Source organism: Salmo salar, chromosome 11 (genome assembly GCF_965601325.2).
Source record: "Salmo salar chromosome 11, fSalSal1, whole genome shotgun sequence".
NCBI lineage: Eukaryota > Metazoa > Chordata > Actinopteri > Salmoniformes > Salmonidae > Salmo > Salmo salar.
Window position 1 is genome coordinate 42,784,716 of NC_138301.1, and position 22,785 is coordinate 42,807,500.

General features: G+C 43.4%; 1 protein-coding gene across 3 annotated transcripts in view; it reads right to left on the bottom strand.

Annotated features, from left to right (window-relative positions):
• The window catches only part of LOC106562666 (E3 SUMO-protein ligase PIAS1), a 101,248-nt gene that overhangs the window by 49,357 nt on the left and 29,106 nt on the right, over positions 1–22,785 (bottom strand). For all 3 annotated transcript variants that reach the window (XM_082957956.1, XM_082957955.1, XM_082957957.1), the window contains exon 2: positions 1,824–2,319. In XM_082957956.1, the coding sequence (XP_082814082.1) occupies positions 1,824–2,319 (496 nt within the window). The remainder of the gene's footprint in view (positions 1–1,823; positions 2,320–22,785) is intronic.

Below are 22,785 nucleotides of genomic sequence, written 5' to 3' on the forward strand. Positions count from 1 at the left end.
ACTAAGGCATTTGTGAAAATTCTATAGAAATATATAGTTGGAAAGCAGCTGTGCATTTCAACAATTAATAGACACTGCAGTAAATAAAACCTATTGTCCAGACTACACAGACCGGAGTGCCATAGCCAATCAGTGATACAGTAGGCCTATATGCAAATAAGCCATTTGCCACACAGGCCTGCAGCCATCATTCACTTTGAACTGGACGGTGTGTTTACAGGCAGTAGGACCTGCCATCATTCACTTTGAACTGGACTGTGTGTTTACAGGCAGTAGGGCCTGCCATCATTCACTTTGAACTAGACTTTGTGTTTACAGGCAGTAGGACCTGCCATCATTCACTTTGAACTGGACTGTGTGTTTACAGGCAGTAGGGCCTGCCATCATTCACTTTGAACTGGACTGTGTGTTTACAGGCAGTAGGGCCTGCCATCATTCACTTTGAACTGGACTGTGTGTTTACAGGCAGTAGGACCTGCCATCATTCACTTTGAACTGGACTGTGTGTTTACAGGCAGTAGGGCCTGCCATCATTCACTTTGAACTAGACTTTGTGTTTACAGGCAGTAGGACCTGCCATCATTCACTTTGAACTGGACTGTGTGTTTACAGGCAGTAGGGCCTGCCATCATTCACTTTGAACTGGACTGTGTGTTTACAGGCAGTAGGGCCTGCCATCATTCACTTTGAACTGGACTGTGTGTTTACAGGCAGTAGGACCTGCCATCATTCACTTTGAACTGGACTGTGTGTTTACAGGCAGTAGGGCCTGCCATCATTCACTTTGAACTGGACTGTGTGTTTACAGGCAGTAGGGCCTGCCATCATTCACTTTGAACTAGACTTTGTGTTTACAGGCAGTAGGACCTGCCATCATTCACTTTGAACTGGACTGTGTGTTTACAGGCAGTAGGGCCTGCCATCATTCACTTTGAACTGGACTGTGTGTTTACAGGCAGTAGGACCTGCCATCATTCACTTTGAACTGGACTGTGTGTTTACAGGCAGTAGGGCCTGCCATCATTCACTTTGAACTGGACTGTGTGTTTACAGGCAGTAGGGCCTGCCATCATTCACTTTGAACTGGACTGTGTGTTTACAGGCAGTAGGACCTGCCATCATTCACTTTGAACTGGACTGTGTGTTTACAGGCAGTAGGGCCTGCCATCATTCACTTTGAACTGGACTGTGTGTTTACAGGCAGTAGGGCCTGCCATCATTCACTTTGAACTAGACTTTGTGTTTACAGGCAGTAGGACCTGCCATCATTCACTTTGAACTGGACTGTGTGTTTACAGGCAGTAGGGCCTGCCATCATTCACTTTGAACTGGACTGTGTGTTTACAGGCAGTAGCAACAGTGTGACTTTAGATCATTAGAAAGCATTCGCCAAAATCCGGGAGTCTTCTTACATTTGGGAACTTTACAGTCCAATTGATCAAACAACCATGAAGTTGTGAAAAAGGTCAATAGTCAGAAGAGCTGCAGAGTTAATAAAAATAATGCCATTACTGATTAGATGCTTTTTCCATTAATTAGGCTATTTCCTCTGTAACCATATGGTCTATCTACTACAAACTCATGGACACAGATGTAAACATATAAATACTATATATGAATACATTTTTTTTTAAGTTCAAGTATTCATTACCAAAGTTACCATAGATGATCTGTTAATTACCAAAATTACTGAAGATTCCGGTAACTTTGGTAAATTACCGGTAGTTTTGCAACACTACATATACCAATCCACAGACACTAGCCACCCACAGACACCAGCCACCCACAGACACCAGCCACCCACAGACACCAGCCACCCTTACCTAGACTGGTGGGCTTGATGAGCTCGTCCAGCATATCGTAGAAGGGCAGCCTCTGCAGCTTGACGTCTGGGTGCACCGGATGCAGGGTGGCCGAGGTGGGCAGGTGGTGCGCCAGTCCGCTGAGCTCGTGCTTGCCAGGCCCCAGTAATGAGATGGGCAGCAGGGCGGCCGGCGAGGGTACTCCCCCATGCCCATGGCCCTCATACGCCAACTGGCTGAGGCCGGCAGGCAGGGCGGCGGTGCCCCCTCCTCCGGCCACACCTCCCGAGGCAGGGTAGTGTGGTCCGGGCAGGACCAGCTCTGAGGGAGAGCCCATCTTGGTGGGGAAGCGTCTGCAGTACAGTTCCTTGATCTTCATCTGCACGGCGGGGCTGCAGCCGGCTTTCAGGAGATGCAAGGCCATGGTTAAGAGCTCATGTTTTCGCCCGTGTTTGTTGCGGCCCGCGTAACCCAGCAGAACCTGCAGCTCTGACACGCGCAGGCTCATCACCATTTGCTGTGGAGGAGAGACAGAGAGAGTGTTGAGTTAGGCTAAATGAAATGAGTCTACAAAACTCCTGAGGTACTCCTTGCCTAAACCAACAAAGGTGCGCGGAGACTTACCTGGTCGGCGTAGTGTGAAACATGGACAACAGCGTAGGAGTAGTCTAATGATCAGTTGCCTCACACAGAAGAGCTTTAACTATCATTGCCAGTTCGTGAAGTTATACCCACAAGAAGAATCCATGAAGGGAAAGCAATGCGCCATTATTCCATCACGCAAGAAGATTTGCATTACGCCTAAAACCCAGTTCAATTTAATATACTGTAGAAGCATACACAACATCAATTGAACTAAGCAGACATCTTATTCTATGCCTTCTTGCAGTTGTTTCACCTTACCCCCAACAACAGTCCTACTGCGTTTGACTGAGTAGCCAAATAGCTTCATTTTGAATCATGATTTGAATTTTCATGGCACAGATTAGGCTAAATCCATCAAATGAATGTGTAAACTGTGTGATAGTCTAATAGACATCACCAGCTCTCTCATAAGGGTTGATGCAGGCCTAGTTTCCACTACAGATAATTACATGTGCCGAGGGTGTGATATGAATTTCAATGAAGTGTTATCAGACCAGGTTCCTACCAGTACGACCTGTGGACTGGAACCAGTCATGAGTGAGCTGATACCAATTCCATGCTAATTAGATGCAAATTGTTCATTATCTGTAATAATGAAATGCCCATGCATATTAATACTGTATGTTCTCCATGCTATGGGTGGACATTCGAGCAACTAACATCTCATTTGCTCTAGGGCTGGGAATCGCCAGGGACCTCACGATACAGGTGCCGATACGACAGTGTTCATTTCATCAACAAAAATATTGACTAAAATATAAACAGACCCAGAAAAAAACTATAAAATGAGACGAGAAAATGATCTCTGACAAAAATCAGACTACTAAGTGGACTGGACAAGAGTTTCTGGAAAGATTGAGCGCTTTTCAGTGATAAGCACAATTAATATTAGCAGCACAGATGTGCAGCGCATTCACAGTGGAAAGGACACGTCCCACCCGGCACACAGCCTACATCAGCTGGTGAGCTGCAGGGGAGCAGGCGATGTGTGTGGGCAGACAGGCAGACAGGCTCAGCTTATAGTGTACACATCACACAGGCCACTCTCTTGCTTTACCGCCAGCCTTCTAGTTAGCTACCCTTTGGCATGTTAAGAAACACAAGCTGCTTTACAAAATTAAAAACAATAGCAGCATTGAGTTTAATAGTAAAACAACAGTCTGGCTGTTTTTCTCTCCCTTGAGTAATCTATAGAAAAGTAGGCCGTCTTTGAATTTGTAGTCACGCTCAACCCCTGTATGTATTGCGATTCAATGTTACAAACATATTTCTCACCAAATATCTGCTTCCATGATCAGTCATGGAAATAAATGTGCTGAAAACAAATTGGCTCCCGATTAAAAAAATAATATGGACAACAAGTTATAAAGTAAAATTCTGGAGTTCTGATGATTTTCACCCCCATCACTAATTCTCTCTCCTTCAAGGCTTCGCCTCAATGACCATAGACATGGCCTAGATTGTAAATCTTTATCTAGCCTATAGATTACAGATGTAGACTAGATCAGTCCACTGATGATCTCCCTATGTGATCCCACTATAACGTGACTAGGCTTGGGCGGTATACCGTATATACTGTATACCGGGGTATTTGGAAAAAGCCACGGGATGGTTTTTCAATACCGTTGAAACTATACATTTTAATATTTGTAGCAACTTTATAAGTAAATACCTGCAGTCAACTTGTGCAATACATTAGGAGATATTAGGAGACATTTCATCACATAATTATGAAGCTTATGATAGTTCCCTGTCACGTGGTGTTTGTTAACAAGCACACAACAGAGACCGGAGGCAGCACGGGCCAGGTGATCTAAATACAGATTGGAATTCACAACTAAATGTTTTCCAGCTAGATATCTTAGAACTATTAAGTTAACTGTCTAAAATGTGATAAATGCTCTGCAGTTGTGCATTTGATTTGCTAATTTAGTAGCTAGTGAGCTATCTAGCTAAGTGGTAGCTTCTTCCAAAAATCAAGTATTCGCTTGATAACAGCAGAGTATCCCCTCCTGGATCACGAGCCTTGCTAACATTCCTTTTGCGCAGCAAACTAAGTAGCATTTGGGAGTTACTTGTATAGTTTAGGTCAGAAACTGTACAAAATGTTTACAATGCGTTCGCTAGCATTTAGTTAGCATCCTCTATGAGGATTCCTTAGTAGTTGTTAGCATTTAGTTAGCATCCTATGAGGATTCCTTAGTAGTTGTTGGCATTTTGGTAAATAAATAAATACCTGCACTCAACTTGTGCACAAGGTCAGGGTTTCCCAAACTCGGTGTATCAGGGCTGTTTCAGACCACACCGGGGGGGTGTGTGTGTGTGGGGGGGGGGGGGGGGGGTGGGGTGGGGGAATGAGAGGTGACAGGTCCACTGAGCAGCAGCTGTGTGCTTTCTTATGGAAACCAGCCCTTAGAAGCTCTAACGTAGTAATAGGTTACATAATAATCACATATATGGGTAAACTAGCAGAAATGATGGAGCACATAAGTCAATGTGACACGCACACGCAGCACACACCCCTTGTATAACGAACGCCCTGGGCGTGGAATATTGGAGACTTGGATAGCCACCTTCATATCATTTATCTTAATGACAGGGGAGAGATAAAACCAGTGATTAAAACACAGAGCACTAAAACCTCCCCTGAGCTGCTACCCCCCACACACACACACTCCTAGTAGTCAACCACATACACTAGGCTGAAGAGTGTGTGTGAGAGAGAGGGTGAAAGATAGCACTCTCTCTCGCACTCTATGTTTCTCATGCTAATAAAGCCCATTGAATTGAGAGCAAGAGAGAGAGTGAATGTGTATATCTGTCTTTCTGAAATCTCTCATAGCCCAGCTACCACTAACACTAGCCCTAGAAACCCTAACTGTATCTTAGCATAGCCCAGCTACCACCAACAGTAGCCCTAGAAACCCTAACTGTAGCTTAGCATAGCCCCGCTACCACTGTGCACGAGCCCTAGAAACCCTATCCAACCTTAGCTTAGCATAGCCCAGCTACCAAACACTAGCCCTAGAAACCCTAACTGTAGCTTAGCATAGCCCAGCTACCACTGTGACACTAGCCCTAGAAACCCCAACTGTAGCATAGCCCAGCTACCACAAACACTAGCCCTAGAAACCCTATCTAACTGTAGTTTAGCATAGCCCAGCTACCACTGACACTAGCCCTAGAAACCCTAACTGTAGCATAGCCCAGCTACCACAAACACTAGCCCTAGAAACTCTATCTAACTGTAGTTTAGCATAGCCCAGCTACCACTAACACTAGCCCTAGAAACCCTAACTGTAGCATTGCATTGCCCAGCTACCACTGACACTAGCCCTAGAAACCCTTACTGTAGCTTAGCATAGCCCAGCTACCACAAACACTGGCACCTAGAAACCCTAACTGTAGTTTAGCATAGCCCCGCTACCACTGACACTAGCCCTAGAAACCCTATCCAACCTTAGCTTAGCATAGCCCCGCTACCACTGACACTAGCCCTAGAAACCCTAACTGTAGCTTAGCATAGCCCAGCTACCACTGACACTAGCCCTAGAAACCCTAACTGTAGCATTGCATTGCCCAGCTACCACTGACACTAGCCCTAGAAACCCTATCCAACTCTAGCTTAGCATAGCCCAGCTACCACTGACACTAGCCCTAGAAACCCTTACTGTAGCTTAGCATAGCCCAGCTACCACAAACACTAGCACCTAGAAACCCTAACTGTAGTTTAGCATAGCCCCGCTACCACTGACACTAGCCCTAGAAACCCTATCCAACCTTAGCTTAGCATAGCCCCGCTACCACTGACACTAGCCCTAGAAACCCTAACTGTAGCTTAGCATAGCCCAGCTACCACTGAAACTAGCCCTAGAAACCCTAACTGTAGCTTAGCATAGCCCAGCTACCACTGACACTAGCCCTAGAAACCCTAACTGTATCTTAGCATAGCCCAGCTACCACTGTGACACTAGCCCTAGAAACCCTATCCAACTCTAGCTTAGCATAGCCCAGCTACCACTGACACTAGCCCTAGAAACCCTATCCAACTCTAGCTTAGCATAGCCCAGCTACCACTGACACTAGCCCTAGAAACCCTTACTGTAGCTTAGCATAGCCCAGCTACCACTGACACTAGCCCTAGAAACCCTAACTGTAGCTTAGCATAGCCCCGCTACCACTGACACTAGCCCTAGAAACCCTAACTGTAGCTTAGCATAGCCCAGCTACCACTGAAACTAGCCCTAGAAACCCTAACTGTAGCTTAGCATAGCCCAGCTACCACTGACACTAGCCCTAGAAACCCTAACTGTATCTTAGCATAGCCCAGCTACCACTGTGACACTAGCCCTAGAAACCCTATCCAACTCTAGCTTAGCATAGCCCAGCTACCACTGACACTAGCCCTAGAAACCCTATCCAACTCTAGCTTAGCATAGCCCAGCTACCACTGACACTAGCCCTAGAAACCCTTACTGTAGCTTAGCATAGCCCAGCTACCACTGACACTAGCCCTAGAAACCCTAACTGTAGCTTAGCATAGCCCAGCTACCACTGACACTAGCCCTAGAAACCAACTGTAGTTTAGCATAGCCCCGCTACCACTGACACTAGCCCTAGAAACCCTATCCAACCTTAGCTTAGCATAGCCCCGCTACCACTGACACTAGCCCTAGAAACCCTAACTGTAGCTTAGCATAGCCCAGCTACCACTGACACTAGCCCTAGAAACCCTAACTGTAGCTTAGCATAGCCCAGCTACCACTGACACTAGCCCTAGAAACCTTATCCAACTCTAGCTTAGCATAGCCCAGCTACCACTGACACTAGCCCTAGAAACCCTAACTGTAGCATAGCCCCGCTACCACTGACACTAGCCCTAGAAACCCTAACTGTAGCATAGCCCCGCTACCACTGACACTAGCCCTAGAAACCCTAACTGTAGCTTAGCATAGCCCCGCTACCACTGACACTAGCCCTAGAAACCCTAACTGTAGCTTAGCATAGCCCCGCTACCACTAGCCCTAGAAACCCTAACTGTAGCTTAGCATAGCCCCGCTACCACTGACACTAGCCCCTAGAAACCCCAACTGTAGCTTAGCATAGCCCCGCTACCACTGACACTAGCTCTAGAAACCCTAACTGTAGCTTAGCATAGCCCAGCTACCACTGACACTAGCCCTAGAAATCCTAACTGTAGCTTAGCATAGCCCCGCTACCACTGACACTAGCCCTAGAAACCCTAACTGTAGCATAGCATAGCCCAGCTACCACTGACACTAGCCCTAGAAACCCTAACTGTAGCTTAGCATAGCCCAGCTACCACTGACACTAGCCCTAGAAACACTATCCAACCTTAGCTTAGCATAGCCCAGCTACCACTGACACTAGCCCTAGAAACCCTATCCAACCTTAGCTTAGCATAGCCCAGCTACCACTGACACTAGCCCTAGAAACCCTGTCCAACTCTAGCTTAGCATAGCCCAGCTACCACTGACACTAGCCCTAGAAACCCTTACTGTAGCTTAGCATAGCCCAGCTACCACAAACACTAGCACCTAGAAACCCTAACTGTAGTTTAGCATAGCCCCGCTACCACTGACACTAGCCCTAGAAACCCTAACTGTAGCTTAGCATAGCCCAGCTACCACTGACACTAGCCCTAGAAACCCTAACTGTATCTTAGCATAGCCCAGCTACCACTGACACTAGCCCTAGAAACCCTAACTGTAGCTTAGCATAGCCCAGCTACCACTGACACTAGCCCTAGAAACCCTATCTAACTGTAGCTTATCATAGCCCAGCTACCACTGACACTAGCCCTAGAAACCCTATCTAACTGTAGCTTATCATAGCCCAGCTACCACTGACACTAGCCCTAGAAACCCTATCTAACTGTAGCTTAGCATAGCCCCGCTACCACTGACACTAGCCCTAGAAACCCTATCTAACTGTAGCTTAGCATAGCCCCGCTACCACTGACACTAGCCCTAGAAACCCTATCCAACCTTAGCTTAGCATAGCCCCGCTACCACTGACACTAGCCCTAGCTTAGCATAGCCCAGCTACCACTGACACTAGCCCTAGAAACCCTATCCAACTCTACCTTAGCATAGCACACACACACACACACACACACACACACACATTTCCCCCCTTTACCACAGTGCGGATGTGTAACATTCCTCCACTGGCCTGAAGAAAAGTGAGGGAAAACAAATAGAAGAGACAAAAGCACTGGAGCCAGAGGAAGAGGAGAGACAGACAGATGGACAGAGCACTCTCTCTCTTTTCCTTCCATCACATTTTATAGGAGGCCTGGTCTGACTCATCATACAAGGCCCAATCATCATATTTACAGTTACAGTAATTATCAGGACACTGTTTTGAAAGGACGTCTGGCGTGGTTTTAGCCAACAGGCCAAAACATCTGATGTCACACAGTCCATGCTGTGAGAGAGGAGTGATGGGTCCAGACTCCAGGCATGTAGCATCACCCTAGCATCATGAGGATTTAGGCTATACAGTTATTAGCAAGGCCTATAGCAGTGTTTCCAAAGCTCAAGCCTCAGGAACCCAAGGAGTGCACATTTTGGTTTGTGCCCTAACACTACACAGCTGATTCAAATGATCAAAGCTTGATGATTAGCTAATTATATCAATCAGCTGTGTAGTGTTTCATATAATTAGCTAATCATCAAGCTTTGATCATTTGAATCAGCTGTGTAGTGTTAGGGCAAAAACCAAAAAGTGCCCCCCTTGGGGTCCCCAGGACCGAGTTTGGGAAACGCTGGCCTTATTGAGTAAGTTACAGTTCACTCTGTCCTCTATTTTTACTGCAGCACATAGGATACACTTCTTGTGTTTTCCTTATAAAATAAAGGAAATGTGTATGATAAGCCAGTAAGCACACAGAAGATTCAGACGCATAAATTCTCATTTAATCCAGCATAACATACTGATATCATATCTGACAGTAAAGTAATGCCCTCTGGCATATTTGGCTCCAGCATTTCAACTTTGATTTCAGGTCAAACAGATGAGTCTTTGAAAACATCTTTAATAATACATAAAAACACAAATGTTGAAGACGTCTGCTAACTAATATTAACATCTACATAGTACACTAAAGAAAAGTATAGGTATAACATATTTTACTATATACTGGTATTAATGTACAGACCGGTTTGAGTTTTTACTTTACCTTCTATAAAAAGTATTTAAATGATTGGTTTGTTAAATGATATTCTGCTACTTGAGTCATCTCTCTCACTCTCTCTCTCTCTCTCTCTCTCTCTCAATTCAATTCCATTTAAGGGCTTTATTGGCATGGGAAACATGTTAACATCGTCAAAGCAAGTGAAATAGATAAAACAGAAGTGAAATAAACAATAAAAAATTTACAGTAAACATTACTCACAAAAGTTCCAAAAGAATAAAGAAATTTCAAATGTCATATTTAAGCAATAAGGCACAATGTGTCGTGCCTAAGAACAGCCCTTAGCCATGGTATATTGGCCATATACCACAAACCCCCAAGGTGCCTTATTGCTATTATAAACTTTCCAACGTAATTAGAGCAGTAAAAATAAATGTTTTGTCATACCCGTGGTATACGGTCTGATATACCACGGCTGTCAGCCAATCAGCATTCAGGGCTCTAACCATCCAGTTTATATATATATATATATATATATATATATATATATATATATATATATATTTATTTATTTTATTTCACCTTTATTTATTAGGTAGGCAAGTTGAGAACAAGTTCTCATTTACAACTGCAATCTGGCCAAGATAAAGCACAGCAGTAGCAGTTTGACACACAACAACACATAGTTACACATGGAGTAAAACAAATAAATAAGTCTATATACAATGTGAGCAAATGAGGTGAGATAAGGGAGGTAAAGGCAATAAATAGGCCATGGTGGCGAAGTAAATACAATATAGCAATTAAAACACTGGAATGGTAGATTTGACAGTAGATGAGTGTGCAAAGTAGAAATACTGGGGTGCAAAGGAGCAAAATAAATAAATAAATAAATAAATACAGTAGGGGAAGAGGTAGTTGTATGGGCTAAATTATAGATGGGCTATGTACAGGTGATCTGTGAGCTGCTCTGACAGCTGGTGCTGAAAGCTAGTGAGGGAGATAAGTGTTTCCAGTTTCAGAGAGTTTTGTAGTTCGTTCCAGTCATTGGCAGCAGAGAACTGGAAGGAGAGGCGGCCAAAGGAGGAATTGGCTTTGGGGGTGACAAGTGAGATATACCTGCTGGAACGCGTGCTACGGGTGGGTGCAGCGATGGTGACCAGCGAGCAGAGACAAGGCGGAACTTTACCTAGCAGGGTCTTGTAGATGACCTGGAGCCAGTGGGTTTGGCGACGAGTATGAAGCGAGGGCTAGCCAACGAGAGCATACAGGTCGCAGTGGTGGGTAGTATATGGGGCTTTGGTGACAAAACGGATGGCACTGTAATAGACTGCATCCAATTTGTTGAGTAGGGTGTTGGAGGCTATTTTGTAAATGACATCGCCAAAGTCGAGGATCGGTAAGATGTTCAGTTTTACGAGGGTATGTTTGGCAGCATGAGTGAAGGATGCTTTGTTGTAAAATAGGAAGCCAATTCTAGATTTAACTTTGGATTGGAGATGTTTTATGTGAGTCTGGAAGGAGAGTTTACAGTCTAAACAGACACCTAGGTATTTGTAGTTGTCCACATATTCTAAGTCAGAACCGTCCAGAGTAGTAATGCTGGACATATATATACAGTGTTGTAATGATGTGCAAATAGTTAAAAGTTAAAAAGGGAAAATAAATATGGGTTTTATTTACAATGGTGTTTGTTCTTCAATGGTTGACCTTTTCTTGTAGCACAAGGTCATACATCTGGCTGCTGTGATGGCACACTGTGGTATTTCACCCAGTAGATATGGGAGTTTATCAAAATTGGATTTGTTTTTTGAATACTTTGTGAGTCTGTGTAATCTGAGGGAAATATGTGTCTCTAATATGGTCATACATTTGGCAGGAGGATAGGAAGTGCAGTTTCGTTTCCACCTCATTTTGTAGGCAGTGTGCACATAGCCTGTCTTCTCTTGAGAGCCAGGTCTGCCTATGGCTGCCTTTCTCAATAGCAAGGCTATGCTCACTGAGTCTGTACATAGTCAAAGCTTTCCTTAAGTTTGGGTTAGTCAGTGGTCAGGTATTCTGCCACTGTGTAGTCTCTGTTTAGGGCCAAATAGCGTTCTAGTTTGCTCAGATTTTTTGGTAAATTCTTTCCAATGTATCAAGTAATTATCTTTTTGTTTTCTGAAGATTTGGTTGGGTCTAATTGTGTTGCTTTCCTGGGGCTCTGTGGGGTGTGTTTGTGAACAGAGCCCCAGGACCAGCTTGTTTAGGGGCCTCTTATCCAGGTTCATCTCTCTGTAGGTGATGGCTTTGTTATGTAAGGCTTGGGAATCGCTTCCTTTTAGGTGGTTGTAGAATTTAACGACCCTTTATCGATTTTGATAATTAGTGGGTATCGGCCTAAGACATTATTTGGTGTTTTACGATGTATACGGAGGATATTTTAGCAGAATTCTGCATGCAGAGTCTAAATTTTATGAATTCTTGGTTGCTGAGCGGATCCCAGACCTCACAACCATAAAGGCCAATGGGTTCTATAACTGATTCAAGTATTTTTTGCCAGGTCCTAATTGGCATGTAGAATTTTATGTTCCTTTTGATGGCATAGAAGGCCTATTCCTCTCTCTCTCTCTCACCAAGCCCCAACCTCTGTCATTGAAGGAGCTCAGTTGTTGTTGCTCGACCACAAGATCATTTGCTGACCATTCACTCTCTCGCCTGCATGGTCAATGCACCATGTTAAAACCCTCTCTCAAGCCCTGGGACACAGAGGCACAAACTTTAGAAACTCTCCAGCCCAGCAGAGTCTACCATCCCCCGGTTTCACACCTCTGTCCCTGGCTACTCAGTTGCCAAGGGCCCTTCCAGAACATTCTCCCCCTGGTCAGCCAATCACAGACTGTACCTGGGGGGATCTCAAACACAGCTTTAGTTGGACAGGGTTACAGAGACACATCAGGTCAGAAGAACTCTGCACCACCTCAACACAACTCACCACTGGACCCTTCATACAAGGACAAGCCTCCTACTGGTCATTTCCATCCTCTAACCGGGCCGCTTGGACAGTTGCACCTATAACTGAAACTGGCACCTCTATCAGAGACCACCACATGGTGCCTCTCTTTTTCACAGCAGATGCAACAATATGTTGATGACAACGATACTGCTTTCCACTTTGCTTCTTAATAGAAATCCACAAGTGTTCTATAATTGTAACGATCGTCGTAGAGAGGGGACCAAGATGCAGCGTGGCACGTGTTCATGATTATTTATTTGAATCAAACAAACATTCAAACAAAAATAACAAAGGGAAACGAAAGCGCACAGTTCTGTCAGGTACAGAAGCACAAAACAGAAAACAACTACCCACAAACACAGGTGGGAAAAGGCTGCCTAAGTATGATTCCTAATCAGAGACAACGATAGACAGCTGCCTCTGATTAGGAACCACACTCTGCCCAAAACAAAGAAATACAAAACATAGAATGCCCACCCCACACCCTGACCTAACCAAATAGAGAAATAAACCGTCTCTCAGGTCAGAGCGTGACAATAATTACACTATTAGTTTGTGTATCTTACTGTCTGCAAACAGCTAGTTGGTCTTTTCTTAGCAAGTTGTGGCTAAAATAAATTGTTAACTGAATATGCTAATCGCTAGTTAGCCTCTATGGGCTAGGTGGGACGCTTGCCCACAACCAGTGTAATCCCGTGGCGCGATATTCAAATACCTCAAATGCAAAAACTTCAATTTTTCAAACATATGACCATTTATATTCTCAGTAGATAGCCCGGCATCACAGGGCTAGCTATTTAGACACCCAGCAAGTTTAGCACTCACCAAAGTCAGATTTACTATAAGAAAAATGTTATTACCTTTGCTGTTCTTCGTCAGAATGCACTCCCAGGACTTCTACTTCAATAACAAATGTTGGTTTGGTCCCAAATAATCCATTGTTATATCCAAATAGCGGCGTTTTGTTCGTGCGTTCAAGACACTATCCGAAAGGGTAAATAAGGGTGACGAGCATGGCGCATTTCGTGACAAAAAAATTCTAAATATTCCATTACCGTACTTCGAAGCATGTCAACCGCTGTTTAAAATAAATGTTAATGCCATTTTTCTCATAAAAAAGCGATAATATTCTGACCGGGAATCTGCGTTTAGGTAAAAAGAGGAAAGAAAATAAAGCACGGGGTCGACTCGTGCACGCGCCTAAGCCCATAGTACTCTGATCGGCCACTTGCCAAACGCGATATTGTGTTTCAGCCTGGGGCTGCCTCGATATCATTCAGCTTTTTCCCGGGCTCTGAGAGCCTATGGGAGCCGTAGGAAGTGTCACGTTACAGCAAAGATCCTCAGTCTTCAATAAAAAGAGCAAAGATGAACAACAACTTGTCAGACAGGCCACTTCCTGTTCAGAATCTTCTCAGGTTTTTGCCTGCCATATGAGTTCTGTTATACTCACAGACACCATTCAAACAGTTTTAGAAACTTTAGGGTGTTTTCTATCCAAAGCCAATACTTATATGCATATTCTAGTTACTGGGCAGGAGTAGTAACCAGATTAAATCGGGTACGTTTTTTATCCGGCCGTGTCAATACTGCCCCCTAGCCCTAACAGGTTAACCTCTTACATCTAGACGTTCCGCTAGCGGAACACCTGCTCCAATATCCAATGATGGGCGTGGCGCGAAATACAAACTCCTCTAAAATACAAAAACTTCAATTTTTCAAACATATGACTATTTCACAGCATTTTAAAGATAAGACTCTCCTTTATCTAACCACACTGTCCGATTTCAAAAAGGCTTTACAACGAAAGCAAAACATTAGATTATGTCAGCAGAGTACCAAGCCAGAAATAATCAGACACCCATTTTTCAAGCTAGCATATAATGTCACAAAAACCCAGAAGACAGCTAAATGCAGCACTAACCTTTTATGATCTTCATCAGATGACAACCCTAGGACATTATGTTATACAATACATGCATGTTTTGTTCAATCAAGTTCATATTTATATCAAAAAACAGCTTTTTACATTAGCATGTGACATTCAGAACTAGCATACTTCCGGGGAATTCGCTAACATTTTACTAAATTACTCACGATAAACGTTCACAAAAAGCATAACAATTATTTTAAGAATTATAGATACAGACCTCCTCTATGCACTCGATATGTCCGATTTTAAAATAGCTTTTTGGTGAAAGCACATTTTGCAATATTCTAAGTACATAGCCCAGGCATCACGGGCTAGCTATTTAGACACCCGGCAAGTTTAGCACTCACCAATATCAGCTTTACTATTATAAAAGTTTCATTACCTTTTGTTGTCTTCATCAGAATGCACTCCCAGGACTGCTACTTCAATAAAATGTTGGTTTGGTCCAAAATAATCCATCGTTATATCCGAATAGCGGCGTTTTGTTCGTGCGTTCCAGACACTATCCGAAATGGTAAAGAAGGGTCGCGCGCATGGCGCAATTCGTGACAAAAAAATTCTAAATATTACATTACCGTACTTCGAAGCATGTCAACCGCTGTTTAAAATCAATTTTTACGCCATTTTTCTCGTAGAAAAGCGATAATATTCCGACAGGGAATCTCCTTTTCGGCAAACAGAGGAAAAAATCACAAAGGCGGGGGCGGTCGGGTCACGCGCCTAAGCCCAGAGTCCCTTGATCGGCCACTTGAGAAAGGCGATAATGTGTTTCAGCCTGGGGCTGGGATGACGACATTCTGTTTTTTCCCGGGCTCTGAGCGCCTATGGACGACGTAGGAAGTGTCACGTTAGAGCAGAGATCCTTAGTAAATGATAGAGATGGAAAAGAAGTTCAAGAAATGGTCAGACAGGCCACTTCCTGTAAAGGAATCTCTCAGGTTTTGACCTGCCATTTGAGTTTTGTTATACTCACAGACACCATTCAAACAGTTTTAGAAACTTTAGGGTGTTTTCTATCCATATGTAATAAGTATATGCATATTCTAGTTACTGGGTAGGAGTGGTAACCAGATTAAATCGGGTATGTTTTTTATCCAGCCGTGAAAATACTGCCCCCTAGCCATAACAGGTTAATGAAAATACAGAGGATTTTCCCAAGGTTGCTGTTGAGGTAATATGTCCATGTAGGTATAGTTAAAGTGACTATGCATATATGATGAACAGAGAGTAACGCTTGCCATGCAGTAGCAGAGAGAACAGTCTATGACTGGGGTGGCTGGGGTCTTTGACCATTTTTAGGGTCTTCCTCTGACACCGCCTGGTATAGAGGTCCTAGATGGCAGGCAGCTTAGCTCCAGTGATGTACTGGGCCGTACGCACTACCCTCTGTAGTGCCTTGCGGTCAGAGGCCGAGCAGGTGCCATACCAGGCAGTGATGCAACCAGTCAGGATGCTCTCGATGGTGGAGCTGTAGAACCTTTTGAGGATCTGAGGACCCATGCCAAATCTTTTCAGTGTCCTGAGGGAGAATAGGTTTTGCCGTGCCCTCTTCATGACTGTCTTGGTGTGTATGGATTCTACCATTTCTAGTTTGTTGATGATGTGGACACCAAGGAACTTGAAGCTCTCAACCTGCTCCACTACAGCCCCGTCGATGAGAATGGGGGCGTGCTCAGTCCTCCTTTTCCTGTAGTCCACAATCATCTCCTTAGTCTTGATTACGTTGAGGTAGGTTGTTATTCTGGCACCACCCGGCCAGGTCTCTAACCTCCTCCCAATGTAATTGGAGAATCCAGTGGGTTCTGGTAGTCTTTAATAGTTGATTTGTATTTGATCATGTATATGTTTTTGTTGTGTGTACTTTGTTATAGAGCCAAAAAGATTGGAGAAGTGGTTTACCCATACATCTCCATTTTGGATAGATAATTCTTTGTGCTGTTGTTTGTTTAGAGATTTCCAATTTCCCCAGAAGTGGTTAGAGTCTATGGATTCTTCAATTACATTGAGCTGATTTCTGACGTGCTGTTCCTTATTTTTCCATAGTGTATTTCTGTATTGTTTTAGTGATTCACCGTAGTGAAGGCGTAGGCTCAGGTTTTCTGGGTTTCTATATTTTTGGTTGGATAGGTTTCTCAATTTCTTTCTTCAATTTTTGCATTCTTCATCAAACCATTTGTCATTGTTGTTAATTTTCTTAGGTTTTCTTTTAGAAATGTCTATATTTGATAGTGAAGCTGAGAGGTCAAATATACTGTTTAGGTTTTCTACTGCCGAGTTTACACCTTCACTATTGCAGTGGAACGTTTTGTCCAGGAAGTTGTCTAAAAGGGATTTCATTTGTTGCCTAATAGTTTTTTGGTAGGTTTCCACACTACTTCCCTTCCACTAATAGCGTTTCTTAATATTCTTCTGTTCCTTTGGCTTTGGTGCCTCATGATTGAGTATTGCTCTGTTCAAGTAGAGTGTGATTTTGCTGTGATCTGATAGTGGTGTCAGTGGGCTGACTCTGAGAGACTCTGGATTGAGGTCAGTGATAAAGTAGTCTACAGTACTACTGCCAAGAGATGAACTATAGGTGTACCTACCGTAGGAGTCCCCTCGAAGCCTACCATTGACGATGTACAGAGCTGCAGGAGTTGTGACCTGTTTTTGTTGGTTATATTGTCGTAGTTGTGCCTAGGATGGCATATGGGGGAGGGAATGCTGTTACCTCCAGGTAGGTGTTTGTCCCCCTGTGTGCTGAAGGTGTCAGGTTCTTGTCCGGTTCTGGCATTTAGGTTACCACAGACTACTACATGTTCCTGAGCCTGGAAATGATTGATTTCCCCCTCCAGGATAGAGAAGCTGTCTTCATTAAAGTATGGGGATTCTAGTGGGGGATATAGGTAGCACACAGGAGGACATTTCTCTGTTGAGATCATTTCCTTTTGAATTTCTAGCCAAATGTAAAATGTTCCTGTTTTGATTCATTTAATAGAGTGAGTTAGGTCTGCTCTATATCAAATTAGCATACCCCTGAGTCTTTTCCCTGTTTCACACCTGGTAGTTTGGTGGATGGGACTACCAGCTCTCTGTAACCTAGAGGGAAACCAGTGGGTCCGTCTCCTCTGTACCAGGTTTCTTGTAGGATGACAATTTCTGTATTTCCAATTTCTTTGATGAAGTCCAGGTTCCTGCTCTTTAGGCCAAAGGCAGATGACCTCAGGCCTTGGATATTCCAGGCTGAGATAGTGAAGGCTTTGTGTTCCATAAAGTGTCCAATGTTGTTAGTGGTGTGGTTTGGCCTCAGACCAGTAAGTGTGAGCAGAGCCTGCTGAGCATCTGGTACATGCCATTGGCTTGGGCTAGTGGGGGTTTATTTTGTTTCACCTTTATTTAACCAGGTAGGCCAGTTGAGAACAAGTTCTCATTTACAACTTCAACCTGGCCAAGATAAAGTAAAGCAGTTCGACAAAAACAACACAGAGTTACACATAAACAAAGGTACAGTCAATAACACAATAGAACAAAGTAGTACAATCTCTGTACAGGGTTGGGCCTGTTGTTTGCCTGCGCACGGCCTGGTGTTTGCCTGCGCACGGCCTGGTGTTTGCCTGCGCACGGCCTGGTGTTTGCCTGCGCACGGCCTGGTGTTTGCCTGCGCACGGCCTGGTGTTTGCCTGCGCACGGCCTGGTGTTTGCCTGCGCACGGCCTGGGCGTATGTGGGACTTTCATGTTGAAGCCCTCTGCTGGAGTGGGGGGGCATAGGTCTGATCTGTCTCTCAATTCAATTCAAGGGCTTTACTGGCATGGGAAATGTATGTTTACATTGCCAAAGCAAGTGAAATTGGTTTATTATCTAAGTGAAATAGACAAAAAAATTACATTAAACATTACATTTACAAAAGTTCCAAAATAATAAGGACATTTCAAATGTCACATGTGTATATATACAGTGTTGTAATGATGTGCAAATAGTTAAAGTACAAAAGGGAAAATATAAATATGGGTTGTATTTACAATGGTGTTTGTTCTTCACTGTTTGCCCTTTTCTTGTGACAGCAGGTCACAAATCTTGCTGCTGTGATTGCTCTGTCTGTAGCTCTCTCTCTGTGTCACGGCTGTTCGAAGGATTGGACCAAAATGCAGCGTGTTCGTAGTTCCACATATTTATTAGACGTGAAACTGAATGCAATACATAAATAACTTGAAAACACAAAAACAACAAACTGTGACGCAGAGAAAACACACTACTCAAAAGATAATAACCCACAAACAGGAAGAGAAAAAAACCCTACTTAACAGCTGACCCATACATTTCCTCAGTGAAAACAATGTACTGAGCAAATATCAAAGACTTTTTACCAAATTACCGTACGACAGACCACATATTTACCCTGCATAACCTAATTGACAAACAAACGAAAACAAAGGCAAAATCTTCTCATGCTTTGTTGATTTCAAAAAAGCTTGACTCAATTTGGCATGAGGGTCTGCTATACAAATTGATGGAAATGGGTGTTAGGGGAAAACATACGACATTATAAAATCCATGTACACAAACAACAAGTGTGTGGTTAAAATTGGCAAAAACATTTCTTTCCACAGGGCCATGGGGTGAGACAGGGATGCAGCTTGAGCCCCACCCTCTTCAACATATAGATCAACGATTTGGCGAGGATACTAGAACAGTCTAAAGCACCTGGCCTCACCCTACTAGAATCTAAAGTCAAATGTCTACTATTTGCTGATGATCTGGTGCTTCTATCCCCAACCAAGGAGGGCCTACAGCAGCACCTAGATCTTCTGCACAGACTGTCAGACCTGGGCCCTGACAGTAAATCTCAGTAAGACAAAAATAATGGTACTCCAAAAAAGGTCCAGTTGCCAGGACCACAAATACAAATGCAATTTAGACACCGTTACCCTAGAGCACACAAAAAACTATAAATACCCCGGCCTAAACACAGGTAACGTCCACAAAGCTGTGAACGAGCTGAGAGACAAGGCAAGAAGGGCATTCTATGCCATCAAAAGGAACATAAAATGTAACATACAAAGTAGAGGTCGACCGATTAATCGGAACGGGCGATTTCAAGTTATAACAAATCGGTAATCGGTATTTTTGGACACCGATTTGCCGTTTTTTTTTTTTTTTTTACACCTTTATTTAACTAGGCAAGTCAGATTAAAAACACATTCTTATTTTAAATGACGGCCTAGAAACGGGGGTTAACTGCCTTGTTCAGGGGAAGAACAACAGATTTTTACCTTGTCACCTCGGGGATTCGTTTTTGCAACCTTCGGTTACTAGTCCAATGCTCTAACCACCTGCCTTACATTGCACTCCACGAGGAGCCTGCATGGCAGGCTGACTACCTGTTACGCGAGGGCAGCAAGAAGCCAAGGTAAGTTGCTAGCTAGCATTAAACTTTTCTTATAAAAAACTATCAATCTTAACATAATCACTAGTTAAACTAGTAATATCATCAACCATGTGTAGTTATCTAACGTGTCCTGCGTTGCATATAATCGATGCGGTGCCTGTTAATTTCTCATCGAATCACAGCCTACTTCGACAAACGGGTGATGATTTAACAAGTGCATTTGCGAAAGAAAGCACTGTCGTTGCACCAATGTACCTAACTATAAACATCAATGCCTTTCTTTAAAATCAATACACAAGTATATATTTTTAAACCTGCATATTTAGTTAATATTGCCTGCTAACATGAATTTCTTATAACTAGGGAAATTGTCACTTCTCTTGCGTTCCGTGCAAGCAGTCAGGGTATATACATAGCAGTTTGGGCCGCCTGGCTCATTGCGAACTGTGTGAAGTCCATTTATTCCTAACAAAGGCCGTAATTAATTTGCCAGAATTGTACATAATTATGACATACCATTGAAGGTTGTGCAATATAACAGGAATATTTAGACTTAGGGATGCCACTCGTTAGATAAAATATGGAACTGTTCTGTATTTCACTGAAAAAATAAATGTTTCATTTTCAAAATGATCGTTTCCGGATTCGATCATATTAATGACCAAAGGCTCGTATTTCTGTGTGTTATTATGTTATAATTAAGTCTATGATTTGATATAACAGTCTGACTGAGCGATGGTAGGCAGCAGCAGGCTCGTAAGCATTCATTCAAACAGCACCTTCGTGCATTTGCCAGCAGCTCTTCGCAATTCTTCAAGCATTGCGCTGTTTATGACTTCAACCCCCGAGATTAGGCTGGTGTAACCGATGTGAAATGGCTAGCTAGTTAGCGGGGTGCGTGCTAATAACGTTTCAAACGTCACTCGCTCTGAGACTTGGGAGTGGTTGTTCCCCTTGCTCTACATGGGTAACGCTGCTTCGAGGGTGGCTGTTGTCGATGTGTTCCTGGTTCGAGCCCAGGTAGGAGCGAGGAGAGAGACGGAAGCTATACTGTTACACTGGCAATAATAAAGTGCCTATAAGAACATCCAATAGTCAAAGGTATATGAAATACAAATCGTATAGAGAGAAATAGTCCTATAATTCCTATAATAGCTAAAACATTATTGAAGACTCATGTTAAAAGGAACCACCAGCTTTCATATGTTCTCATGTTCTGAGCAAGGAACTTAAACATTAGCTTTTTTACATGGCACATATTGCACTTTTACTTTCTTCTCCAACACTTTGTTTTTGCATTATTTAAACCAAATTGAAAATGTTCCATTATTTATTTGAGGCTAAATTGATAGTATTTATGTATTATATTAAGTTAAAATAAGTGTTCATTCAGTATTGTTGTATTTGTCATTATTACAAATTAATAAATAAAATTAAATCGGCCGATTAATCGTCACCGGCTTTTTTTGGTCCTCCAAGAATCGGTATTGGCGTTGAAAAATCATAATCGGTCGACCTCTAATACAAAGAAGGATCTAGGTAAAAATACTTTAATCAGTTATAGAACCCCTCGCCCTTTATGGTTGTGAGGTCTGAGGTCAGCTCACCAACCAAGAATTCACAAAATGGGACAAACACCAAATTGAGACTCTGCATGCAGAATTCTGCTAAAGAAAAGGGAAGTAAGGCAATAAATAGGCCATGGTGGCGAAGTAATTACAATATACCAATTAGATACTAGAGTGACTGATGTGCAGAAGATGAATGTGCAAGTAGAGATACAGGGGTGCAAAGGAGCAAGATAAATAAATAAATAAATACAGTATGGGGATGAGGTAGTTGGATGGGCTATTTACAGATGGGCTATGTATAGGTGCAGTGATCTGTGAGGTGCTCAGACAGCTGGTGCTTAAAGCTAGTGAGGGAGGTAAGAGCTTCAGTGAATTTTGCAATTCATTCCAGTCATTGGCAGCAGAGAACTGGAAGGAAAGGCCGCCAAAGCAGGAATTGGCATTGGGGGTGACTAGAGAGATATACCTGCTGGAGCGCGTGCTACAGGTGGGTGCTGCTATGGTGACCAGTGAGCTGAGATAAGGGGGGACTTTACCTAGCAGGGTCTTGTAGATGACCTGGAGCCAGTGGGTTTGGCGACGAGTATGAAACGAGGGCCAGCCAACGAGAGCGTACAGGTCGCAGTGGTGGGTAGTATATGGGGCTTTGGTGACAAAACGGATGGCACTGTGATAGACTGCATCCAATTTGTTGAGTAGAGTGTTGGGGGCTATTTTGTAAATGACATCGCCAAAGTCGATTATCGGTAGGATGTTCAGTTTTACGAGAGTATGTGTTAAAGGAATTTTATATCTTGATGATAATAATCAATAATCAATTTGCCTTGACTAATGCCCAAGGTTTGTAAGACAATGGGTTAAATAATTAGGAACAGTATGTTTGGCAGCACGAGTGAAGGATGCTTTGTTGTGAAATAGGAAGCCAATTCTAGATTTAATTTTGGATTGGAGATGCTTAATGTGAGTCTGGAAGGAGAGTTACAGTCTAACCAGACACCTAGGTATTTGGTATGACCATATTAGAGACACATATTTCCCTCAGATTACACAGATCCACAAAGACTCCCATATCAAGAGAGAGAGGCAGGGAGGGGAGATTGAGAGAGGCAGGGAGCAAGAGAGAGCGGGGGAGGGGTAGAAAGGGAGGGAGAGAGAGAGACGAAGAGCGGGAGAAAAAGTGCGAGAGGGGGAGGAAAGGAGATGGAGAGACCAAAAGAAAGGGGGAGGGAGGGATAGAGCTGAAAAACAGAGAGCGAGAGGTATTGGTTAGTGATGAGAGAGAGAGAGAGATATTGGTTAGTGATGAGAGAGAG